General features: G+C 30.0%; 1 protein-coding gene across 1 annotated transcript; it reads right to left on the bottom strand.

Moving 5' to 3' along the window:
- Positions 1-7631: 7631 nt before the first annotated feature.
- LOC131175455 (probable terpene synthase 6) lies at positions 7632-11697 on the bottom strand. The gene is made up of 7 exons (XM_058139821.1): positions 11501-11697; positions 10698-10971; positions 10199-10571; positions 9803-10021; positions 8889-9027; positions 8526-8774; positions 7632-8199 (listed from the first exon to the last, which is right to left on the bottom strand). Exons 1-7 carry the CDS (start codon positions 11648-11650, stop codon positions 7891-7893), a joined length of 1713 nt encoding a protein of 570 aa, XP_057995804.1. The 5' UTR covers positions 11651-11697; the 3' UTR covers positions 7632-7890.
- Positions 11698-12300: the final 603 nt, after the last annotated feature.

Genomic DNA, 12300 nt, shown 5'->3' with positions numbered 1-12300 from the left:
ATGGTATACAAAAAAATGCCCCAATGTGCTCTTGACTTGGTAAAATTGCTTAAAGAAGATGGAAAGAGTGTAGCAGCCAAGCACATGGCAGAACAAGTTGTTGAGGTGCACAAAGAGGTAAAGTTGAAGCTGTAAGAGGCTAACAAGAAGTATAAAGAAGTAGCTGATAAAGACAAGCGAAAGCAAGTGTTTGAGTTGGGTGACAAAGTGATGGTGTTCCAAAGGCATGAGAGGTTTCTTGTGGGTACTTATAGCAAGTTCCAATAGAAGAAATATGGACCTTATGAAATTATCAAACGAATCAATGACAATTCATATGTTGTTGATTTGCCAAATAACATGGGAATTTTGCGTACTTTCAATGCAGTTGATTTGTATCCATACCACTCCATGGATGAGCTTTTGTATTCTCCTAATGACTCAAACTCGAGGTCAGTTTTTTCCCAAGTGGAGGAGATTGATGTGGAATGTATTAGTAATAATTTTATTGAAAAATGGGAGAAGCTTCAAAGGAAAAAACAAATGAAGTATTCTGGAGTGAAAACGGGAGAAAAACAACAAGTTTGAGGCAAGTTTAGATGGGCAGTAAGAGGAGCTACATTTTTTTTTTTAATTTTTATTATCTTAGTAGTCCTATATCAACTTGGACTCCTTGTTTAACAAGAGTAATTGTTTCATAATTAATTTTGAGGCTTTTCCTGTTCAATTTAGGACTCAATCATATTCCTACTTAGGCTAGGACTAGTTAATTTCCTATTTTATCTTTATCTTCATAATGTATTTGGATTTAATTTAAATTCCTATTTAGTTGAGCTATATTCCTATTAGGATTGAGAGTTTAAAACTCTATAAATACTCCCAAAATCTTCCTATTAGGATTGAGAGTTTAAAACTCTATAAATGCTCCCAAAATTATGTTTTTCAGATTTAGATTTCAATTAATAAATTTTCAGCAAAGATTTTACTCTAAAATTCTTTCTCTCACGTGTGTGTGTGTGTGAGTGAATTATTTAACTTCGCTACGTCAAATTAATCACTATACTATTATTAGGTATAATAATAATTTGCCAAAATCATTAATATTGCCTAAAAAAAAAAATCCTCTCACCATCTGTTGGAAAGGAAATTTAAAAATCTTTGATTTGCGTATGAGAACACCAAGGTTTTTGAGGGGTTTTAAAACTTTCAAAAATCTCAAATTTTCAACTCATTAAATTATTAGGTTTAGAAAGTTTTCCCTTTACTTATAGAAAATAAATTTTTATTTTCTATTTTTCATTTTTTAAGAAAACTCTAATTTTTATTTTTATGTGAAACAAGGAAAAAATAAAAAAATAAACGTATTCACTTATAAATGATATAAAATAATTTTCTAATTCAAAAAAATTATTCATATCTTTTATAATTTTAAAAAATTAAATCATTGTAAATTGTATTTAGAAACTTATATTATTTTAAAATTTCTTTAATATGTGTTGTTATTATTTTTAATTTTATATATGTCATTCATTTATTTTATAATAATATAATTAATTTTTTTTATCATAATAAATAAATATTTTTTTAAATAATTATTTAATTTTCATTATAAAAAAGTTATTGTATACTTTTGCTTATAAAAAATTCATTATTTTTCTTTTTAAAAATAGTTTAAAAAATTTTTTTTTTTTATCAAGGAAAACAGTAGAAAAAAAATTTAAATTTATTTTTCTAAATATTCGTTAAATTTTAGAAAACTATTACATGTAAATACAAAACTCTATTTTTAATTTTCTTTAAAAAATTCAGAAAATTAGCTACTGTTTTCCATAAGTAAACAAGCCCCAAAATGTTTTTAAAAAAATTCTCTTTTCCTTCTAAACAAATATAAAGTTATAAAGATTTAAAAATTATAAAAAAGAAAAAAGAAATCTTACTTTAAAAGATTTTGTTTTACTCTACCTTCTCCAAATAATGTGTTAAAAATATACTTCATTCTTAGGCTTCAATTTCACAAAAATTTATTTGATAATAATATTTAGGAATCACCATAAGACAATTTCATGGGATCCTTACATTTTATATGCCTCTTTTTATCAGTTGGAGCGTCGGAAGATAATGAAGATTCCTTTATCCAGAGTCTTGACTGAAGAGCGAAGAGTGTGGCATTATACCAGAACTGAAGAACCAACAGTGAAATCAATTTATCATATTTTGAAGTCTAAGCAATGAACAACTGATAGTCATATTGCTTCTTCATCTTCCAATGGTATGGGGATTTTTTCTTGGATGAAGTTCTGGAATCTTTCCGTAGCCCCAAAAATATGCCATTTTATTTGGTGCGTCTGTATTGATGCCTTGGCTTCGAAAGTAAATCTCTTCAAGAGGCATTGCTCTCTGTCAATTATATGCTCTGTATGTAACGAGCAAGAAGAATCTATAGAACATCTGTTCTTTTTTTGTGTGCATTCTTGGGCTACCTTGTTTGGTTCTCCTTTGGGTTTCTGTCTTACTGTTAAGGGAATTTCCTCTTTTCAAATTGGTGGAGTGCCTTGCAACAAAGGGTGTCTAATCTAGATAAGTGGGAACTTCGATTCGCTAGTCTTATCTGCTGATATATTTGGAAAGCTAGAAATGTATGGTTTTTAATTCTAGTGTGCCTTCCCATTCTTAAGATTGCAAAGGCTAAGAATACCCTTAAGGAAATGATTTTCATAACTTTTTCGCAAAAGCATTCTTTGTTGGCCCTTTCAAATTCTATCAGAAATCGATCCCAAAGATGGCTGCCTCCTGGAGCAGGATATTTTAAAAATAATGATGATGGTTCTTATGATTTAAAGACTACTAAAGTAGCTGTTGGGGTTATATGTCGAAACTCTGAAGGAGAATTGATGGATGGCTTCATGGAGTCTTCGTATTGTTCATCATCTCTAGCAGCTGAAGGGAAAGTTCTAAGCGCATCATGCTGATTGGCTTATACTAGAAATTATGTTCCTTGTATTATTGAGCTAGACTCTTTAAAGATAGGGTCTTTGATTTTATCTAACGAGTCTATTTTCCCTTGGGAGTTTGAATCTTTTGTTTTGGATGTTCGATCCTTTTTATACAGATATCCCTTGGCCTCACTAGCTCACATAGACCGATCAGCAAATCAATGTGCTAATTGGGCGCCTAATCAAGCCTGATCTAGTTCGTTTTATGCTGGTTGGATTTCTAATCCCTCGTCAGAGTTGGATGATGGTTAGCTGGGGATTCTCCCCTTTCTTGAATGAATTAGTTTATCTTCTTGAACAAAAAAATTACAATTAATGCCATTAATTTAAGGTTTTATACGCCAATTTAAATAAATAAATAAATAAATATGAATCATTCATTCGTAAAGATAATAGTACATAGTAACTTACATATAAAGTAAAACATATATATATATATATATATATATATATATATATATATATATATATATATATATATATATATATATATGTTAGAGATCTGACGAGTCCAATGTGCCTAGGAGAATTTCTTTTGATGGGTCTTATGAAAGAAATACACTCATAGGCTTAACACCATATCTAACCAAAAATCTTAAGGTAATAGAAGTATAGATCTTTCCGCTTATGTCTCTCACTCATCCCATTTTTTTCCGATGTGAGAATTCCACACTTGTATATTCCCAACAAACTTCCTCAAGTGTGAATTTCTTTTCTATTGGCCTTATTGAGCCTGCTCCCCTCAAATGGAAGTCTCTCTACCAAACCCACTCGAGCATGCACCTCTAAGAATTATGCCAAAGCCATCATGTTTTCTGCCATCATATGTACAATGAAGTTTCCACTCTATCCGTCTGCTCTTCTTCAGAAGAGTGTCTTCCTACTCCATTGAGCCTACCAGGAGTCTCTCGACTTCTCCCATGCTCCTGTCAGAGCACTACGAGAATCACTGACCACCGTCTTCATACTCGTCTCTTATCGAACCACCGGCTCTAATACTACTTGTTAGAAAATCTAGAGAGCCCAAAGAGTTTAAGGAGAATCCTTCTTGATAGGTCTCATAAAAGAACACATTCATAAGTTTGATACTACATTCAACCTAAAACTTTAAGGCAATGAGTATATGAGTCCTTTTCACTTATATGTCTCTCGCTCATCTCATCTTTTTATGATGTGAAAATTTCATACTTATATATTCTCAACAATAAAAAAACTTTCTGAAAAAGTTATTTACTTTCTTCAATATTCTCTAATGTTGAAAAATAATCTAAAATTGTAATTCGTTAGAAAAAATGCGCTCCACTGGATAGCTATTTATAGCCTCAAAATCATCATAGGAAAAGATAACACAGAACTTTTCAGAAGACATAACACCAACCTCTCTCATGAAGAAATAAATCACATGAATTGTGACAGATTTAACAACATGACTAAATTCAATGGTAATATATATATATGTTCAAGATGTCAATATCGCTGCTTTCTTTTTTAATGTCTTTTCTCTATTATAATTTACGAAACTTGACCATAATGTCTTGTCCTATGGTGTGAGACATGGGTGCGACATACTTGACAGCAAATTCAATTTTCCAATCCCCCTCCAGCCGCGTTGAAATCAACTTCCATTTTGTATGTGAAAAGGCTGCTAAATAGAGTTTAGCACTACATATACTCCCTTATTTTATGTATAAATCAATGCAAATAGAGTTTACAGAATTCAATTTAACTCTCACACAATCATGCTTCATCTCTTTTTCTTTTGAAAATGAATTTTTTTGAAATTGAAAAGAAGTGAATTCTTTCGTTGAAAATATGATAATTGACTAAAAAAAAGAAATCAAATGAATTTAGTTTTGTAAAATTCTAGTTTTCAAATAGGAGGTTAAATTTGCAATTCATTAGAAAAATATGCTCCACTTAATAGCTATAATAACCTCAAAAATATCAAAAAGAAAGATAACACAAAACATTTCAGAAGAAATAACACAAACCTCTCATGAAGAAATAAAATCAAATGAATTTTGGTGGATTTGACAACAGAACTAAATAGCAATAGTGTGCATAATATAATGGTAGGTGCATATTATATTGAACTTAGAAGACTCAAGTTCGACTCTCCCCTCCTCCTATTTATGTAATTTATCTATCTATTGATATCCAAAATACCCTTAATTCTTTAAATTATATATATATATATATATATATATATATATATATATATATATATATATATGCATATGCCTCTGTGTGTGTGTGAGACAATCGCTGCTTTCTACAAAACTTGACTGTATATGAACTTGAGATTTAATTTTATATTATTTAATTAATTACGTATTGCAATTTGTTGCATAGTTGAATAAGTCATATACAATAATTAGTTAAATTTTCAAGGAAATCTCATTAATTTTTTTTTATTTATTTTAAGAGATTTGCTATTTATTTCGGCTTTAGAGGCTCAAGAACATTATTTGGAGGTCAACTATTTAATACTACACTACAATATATATTGAAGGTGAGTAACAGTTGTACCAGCTCGATCCATCTCCAGTTAGTATTGTCTACTTTGGCCCATGGGCCTCACGAATTTGTCCCTTGGGAGGTTTCATTCCCAAAAGTGTGCTAACCAGGTGAGGAAGGCTCCCACATATATGGCCCAAATTTTTCCTTCCTGTTTTGGATGTGGGACACGAAGTCCACTCTAGTGCGTAGCTGGTTGAACGAGCACATCCCAACCCCCATCCCTGGGTCGTGACAAGCCCACTAGCTTCCGCCTGGTGCGTCCTCGCACCACACACCGTACTAGAAGGAGTCCAGTTCTGATACCAAATTGTAATAGCCTGATCCATCTCCAGTTAGTGTTGTCCGCTTTGGCCCATGGGCCTCATGAATTTGTCCCTTGGGAAGTTTCATTCCCAAAAGCGCGCTAACTAGGTGAGAAAGGCTCCCACATATATGGCCCAAATCTTTCCTTCCCATTTCGAATGTGAGACAAGATGTCCACTCCAGTGCGTAGCTGGTTGAACGAGCACGTCTCAACCCCATCCCTGGGTTGTGACAACAGCTTTCAATTCTATGTAAGTTTGGTGGGTCTTTTTTTTATTTAATTTAAATTTATTTGTCATAATTAGGGTTGTGCATGGTTCTCTGGGTCCCAGGCTGAAACAAAGAACCATACAAAACGAACAAGAGCAACACTAATCCAAAATTACTTATTTTGATGCTTTGATTCGATTATGGTTCTTTATTAAGAATCAAATAGGAACCATACTAAAATCGAACTAGACCCGTATACCAACTCGAGAATCGAATTTATACATTTGTTTTTTTTTATTCTTTTAGATGCATTAAAAAATAATACTTTCAATATAATTATGTATATTTACATATGTATGCATAATTATAGAATAAATACAACATAATATTAAATTTCATTTCTCTATCTTTTCTTAATAATTTTAATTATAAATATATTAAATTACCTTATAATTCTTAATTATAAGTGTACTATTATACTGTATATATACTTAATTCATAATTAAATTCGTATCTTATAATTAAATATAATATAATTAATAAAAAGCTAAAAGTTATATTATCTAATATAATTGTACTAATATATTATTTAATATGCTTAATCCTAAATTATACATGTACATTATAGCTAAAGATTATATAATTTAAAAATACTAAAATATATATTATATAATATATTTTATATTAATAATCCACTTTAAAACTTAAATATTAATTCAAGTATTATTTTTTATGAAAATAATTACATAAAATTATTTTAAGAATCGATAATTGAATTAGAACCATCTCAAATCAAACTAGAACTGAAGGAATGAGAGTCATACTGAACCAGAACTGAAACAACGAAAAATCGAACTGAAACCAAAATAACAAAGAACCAAATCAAAATCATATCAAAATTTCAATTCAATTTCGATTCCTAAATAAATTATAAACCGAAAATGCAGACCACTAACCATAAATATATGAATTTCATATTCATGGCTAATGCTATTAGCTATGAATTAATGTCTCAGTGATATTAGGTATAATAATTGGATGGCCTAGCTACAGGTGACAATGTAAGCGCACGTCAAAGAATTGGCAAGCAAGAAGCATTGTCCTAGATTAGGTGTATTAAAGTGATCTAGTAATCTGGGTTTAATTGGATAGTGTTATATTAAGTTTTTCCTAACTTTATTATTATTATTATTATTATTATTATTATTATTATTATTATTATTATTATTATTATTATTATTATCTTTGCTTATGAAAAAGCCATAAGAGAATTAATCTGTGATTGTTTGTGAAACTGAAACACCATTGGAGAGAAGTAGAGAAGTGATGTTTAGCATTATTGTTCGAGTTGTTGTTAAAAAAAAATAATTTTTTAAATATTAAATTTTTATAATAAAATATATTAAATTTAACTTTAAATCATTTTTTAATACTTTCTAAGCTATTTTTCTCAATATTAGCTTAGATTTGGTTAAGATTCTTGAAAACATCATACTAAAAAAGAAATTCTTGAAAAGAAGCACAAGCATCATATGGCAGAATACAAATAAATTTTTAGACAATGATAAAGCGATATAATAAAAATTCATATAGGCACAGTGTGTATATATATACATACATATATCATCTATTCACATAATAATTTTTTTTTTTTTTAAGAAACATAAAATTGCACACATTATCAAATTACAAAGCATAGCACCTTAATTATTCATAATTAAGATGCAGAGAGAGATGACTCAGAGTGTTTGGCCTCTCGATCATTTGTTTTATTTTACAACAACTGATATATAGCAAAGCAAACCACACTATTTATTCTTGCCTTTCCGGCACAGGGACAATCCAAGCCAAGCAGGGGAAAGACATATATACGAAACTCATCGTATTATATATTAACTTGGTCTTGCAAAGGAAGTGGCTCCAGAAACAATGCTGTAATTTTATCTTGCACACTTGATGAGTTGGTGTAGGAGTCGTCAAATCTGTAACAAACCTCTGTTATTCGAGCAAGGTTAACCAACAATTGGAGAATAGGACTTGGCAGAGCAGTTGGCTTCATGCATTCTTCGTTGATGTCCTTCCATGCATTTGCGCAAATTTTAAGAATCTCTTCCACAGCCTTCTTTTCTAAAACATCATGTTCTTTCATGTAGCACTCTACCGATGAAGCAGAGTCTCCTCTCTTTTGCTCGGCCTATATTTTCATGCAGTTGAGTTAAAAGTGATTAAATTTCTTAAGCATAAAATGAAATTGGACACATCCAACCCTGATTCGACACCCCACTGCAGCATTGAGACTACAAATTTTCTCCGTTTATGCCTTTGGGTGAATCAACTAAGGGTTATTCGTACTCTCAACACTTTGGAGCTCAATCTGTTGTAGATCCCCTTATGGGTTGGGTTAAACCAGAGGCTATGAAATCATTTAATAGGCGATAACCTTTTTTGGCTTTTTTTTTTTTTTCAATTCAAAATGGAAAAGAACGAAATTGGAATTTTGATCTATGTGTTTGTGTATACCTGGTGGGATACTATGTCGTTCTCAAGACGCCCAAGTACCTTGAGAGCTTTGACAATTTTTGGGTTACTTTGAAGCCACTGATATTCCTTGATCCCTGCAATCTTTTCCATTCCTATAAAGCCTGCTGCTACAATTAAGCCATAGCTGCTTGACTCAGAACCATTTTGCAAATACACATCAAATGTTGGCACATACCCTTCATTAAACCACTGTGCCTCCATGCGATAGGATCTCAACAAGTTTTTAAACTGATGAATTAATTTGCATTATCAAAAGTAAATTAATTAATACCAGCAGCCATAAGCCAACCAAAGAAAAAATTAATTGATTAAGAATATATCAAGAATCTAGACAAATCTTACTTCTTCTTTTACGTAATAGGCACAGTAGGATCTTCCTTCCTTACTCGCAATATTCTCTGTTTCCTCAAAAAGATTCAGTAATTCCTTGTAGAAAACTTTCATGTAATCTGGCAGTTCGTCAGTAGCATCAATACTGCACCTGCTTATATATATAAAACTATTTAGACATCCAATTTCTTCATGGACATAATAGTAAAATGATTATTTATTTTTTACAGTAATAACTAAACTGTAATTTGTATTATTAAAATCACAATTAGTATTATTTGTTTTCTCACATCTTTAGTATTACGGCGAGCTTTAATATATGGGATCCATATATTAAATAATTGAGACCCACATATAATAAAATCATTATACATATAACTATTATTTTAAAATTTTATTCATGATAGATTAAATCTAGCTAAGTTTTTCTGTAAATTAGAATAAATTATTTCATACAATGACTATATATATAATAGATAGATTTTAACCATTGATTATGTTATGATCCACATAAAATCCATTATAATTAATGATTAGCAAAATTATTGAATATACAATGATTGTATTTCATAATTTAGGTGGACCCACACACTTGTGCCTTGAATACGTGATGTACCGTAAATTTTTCCCCAAAGGGCAAATCATCCATGCTAAAATTATGGGCAATAAAGGTATTTAGTTAACTTCTTTTATGATTTGGCTCCAAGATTTGGATCATGGTAACAAGTTGAGGAGCAAACTCACTTGCCAACTGAGTTGATTCCTTTTTGGTATTTTAAATGTCTCTGCAAATGTTTTTCACTTAGCATGTTAGATCTTAGGTCGGAGTATACGAGGGCAGCCTACTGACTAAATTGTTGCTGATTTTTTAATTATTAATAAAATTACAGCTTATAAGAAAAACAAAAAAGTAAAGGATAGCAAACCTCTCGATAGCATCTGTGAAGGCATTGACTTCCTTCATTGTAGCATATGCATCGCATGTGTCATCAGCTAGTGATATCATTTTCAAATACTTGGCCATCATCATCCTTGAAAGAGCAAGATGAGGCTCAAACTGAATGGAACACGCCCAGAAATAGATTTCCACAAGTCTGTCTCTTGCATAGGGAAGTTTCTCTGCAAGATTTAAGTCTTTCCACCACCTAAAAAAATTGATGTATAATTATAAAAAATTATTTACACGTGACACATAAGACCTAGGTATTTAATAAATGGGTCTCATTATATCATACGTCTAAACTGCGTCTAGGTAAGAAATATTTATATAGAAAATATATCATTTATACAGTGCCCTTATTATCTCTCAAACCAAAGTTTACCTTGCCATCACCTTGAGCTCCTCTCTCTGCAATAATTGCACTCGATTGAAATCTAATTTTGCAAATTCGAGTAGGAATTCATTTGGAGATTCTTCTTTTTCATAGAAACAGATGTATTGCCATGCCTCTACTCTGGGTACTCCCTTGTGAAACGGAAGGATCAGAGCATTCTTTATACGTTCAGAATAATGGGGTTTTGATTGCATAGCCAATGACTCCAGTTGTGACCTTGTAAATTCAAGAGCTTCATCGAGAATATCTTCTCCATGCACACTCATAAAACTTGCTTCATACAAGCTGAGAATGCCTCTCACATCTTTGATGATGCTCTTCTTGAACTCTCCATTGCTGTCCTTGAATTTCTTGAACACATCTATTTCATAATAATCCTTCACATCATATATATTTTAATGGGAAAAGACATATATTTGATATTTTTATTTTTTAAATGAAATTATTATTATTATTATTATTATTATATCTTTGATGAGGCACTTACCACAAGTCATTTTGAATCCGTGTTGTCTCAAGACTTGAAAAAGGAGAGCTGTAGTGTAGAGATCATAATCATTTTCATCAAAGAGTTGAGGAACCCAGTTAAAAATATGAATTAATTGTTCTTCAATTTCCCTCTCAAAATGATATGATAAACCAAGACGGCATAATAAGTTAATCAATTCAATTTTCTTGATCGGATTACTTGCATCAGCCATTAACATGTCTTTGACCTTTTCTTTGAGCGTTTCCACCCGTCTAGTCCACGATTCATATTCCTGTGAAAGTAGTTTGGGAATTTCTTAAAAATTCATGTAAGTTTGAGGCTTAAAAAAATGAATTAGATATTAATGTAAGTTTGAGGCTTAAAAAATGAATTAGATAATATAGGTAATCTAAGGCTTAATTTTACATAAAATAATTTATATATAAAATATATTTTTCATATAAATTGTTTTTCAAGAAAATGTTTTCCATAAAAATATTTTTCATTATTTGGTTGCAGTATTAAACTATTATATATGTTTATATTATACATATATAAGTGTTTCCACATTTTAATAAGATTGTCAAAGTACAAAAAATGACTTTCAAATTTAAAAAGAAAAAATATATTTTTTTTTTAAAAAATAGCTTAATTTTCCTTTAATTAAAAATATTTTTCATTTATCTATTTTCTGAGCGTGAAAATATTTTCCATGATAATATTTTTTGTAAAATAAACGGAACCTCAATTCATAAGCTTTTTTTTTTAAAGCACAAAAAAAATAGAGGAAACAAAGCACCACAAGACAAAGAGTTACTTACTGAGTCCAGCAAAGAAAAAGAAGTAAAGCTGTAAGAATCCCACACAGGAGGAGGGAACACTGAGCGAATTTTGGTTTGGTCAGTGTTTGGGTGTAAATGAGGTTGCATTTCCATTTTTCGCCAGGAGGAAAGGAAGGAGAAGTATAGCATGTAACTTAGCTGCTTGTATCTTGTTCCAAATGCTTGGAAATTAGAGGCCTTATATAGAGACATCTATCCCTTGGCTGCAAAATATATAATGTCTGTTTAACATTATTGTTAGAGCTAATATCGAGAAAAATAACTTTTTAAATATATTAATCAGAAAGTATTAAAAATTAATTTAAAGTTAAATTTGATATATTTTAATTATAAAGATTTAATATTTAAAAAATAGTGCTTTCTATGATTACTTGATTCCATAAATAGTATAATTATTTTGTTACAGAAAATAAGAAAATTTCACATAAAGTTATAGCTTATCTCATAAAATTTTTGTAGGATAATTATTTTTTAAGTAAAATAGTTAATTATGAAAATTTTATTAATTTTAAAAGAAATAAAGTTTCTTCATATAAAAAAATACATATAATAGTTTTTAAGAATCTAATAAATAATATTTAATAAACTTAAACGTGTTCTTATAATTTTTTAACAAAATTTACCATTCATAATTCAAATCTTTGATTTTTTAAAACAATATTACATGTGATTTTTTATTTGAGGAAATTTTATTTTTCTTTTTATTAAGTTAATAAAATTTCCATAATTAACTAATTTATGAAAAAATAATATATTTTGCGAAAATCTAATAAAACAAG

The sequence above is a fragment of the Hevea brasiliensis genome, chromosome 17, assembly GCF_030052815.1.
Source record: "Hevea brasiliensis isolate MT/VB/25A 57/8 chromosome 17, ASM3005281v1, whole genome shotgun sequence".
In the NCBI taxonomy this organism is placed as follows: domain Eukaryota; kingdom Viridiplantae; phylum Streptophyta; class Magnoliopsida; order Malpighiales; family Euphorbiaceae; genus Hevea; species Hevea brasiliensis.
This window is presented reverse-complemented; position numbering and strand designations above follow the sequence as displayed.

Bases quoted from the DNA above. Each gene is read 5' to 3' on its own strand.
- LOC131175455 (XM_058139821.1), bottom strand. From the start codon at position 11,650: ATGCTATACTTCTCCTTCCTTTCCTCCTGGCGAAAAATGGAAATGCAA. The intron at 10,022-10,198 runs GTAAACTTTGGT...CAATTTTTTTAG, and splicing joins GAGCTCAAGGTGATGGCAAG to GTGGTGGAAAGACTTAAATC. The intron at 9,028-9,802 runs GTTTGCTATCCT...ATATATAAGCAG, and splicing joins TTCACAGATGCTATCGAGAG to GTGCAGTATTGATGCTACTG.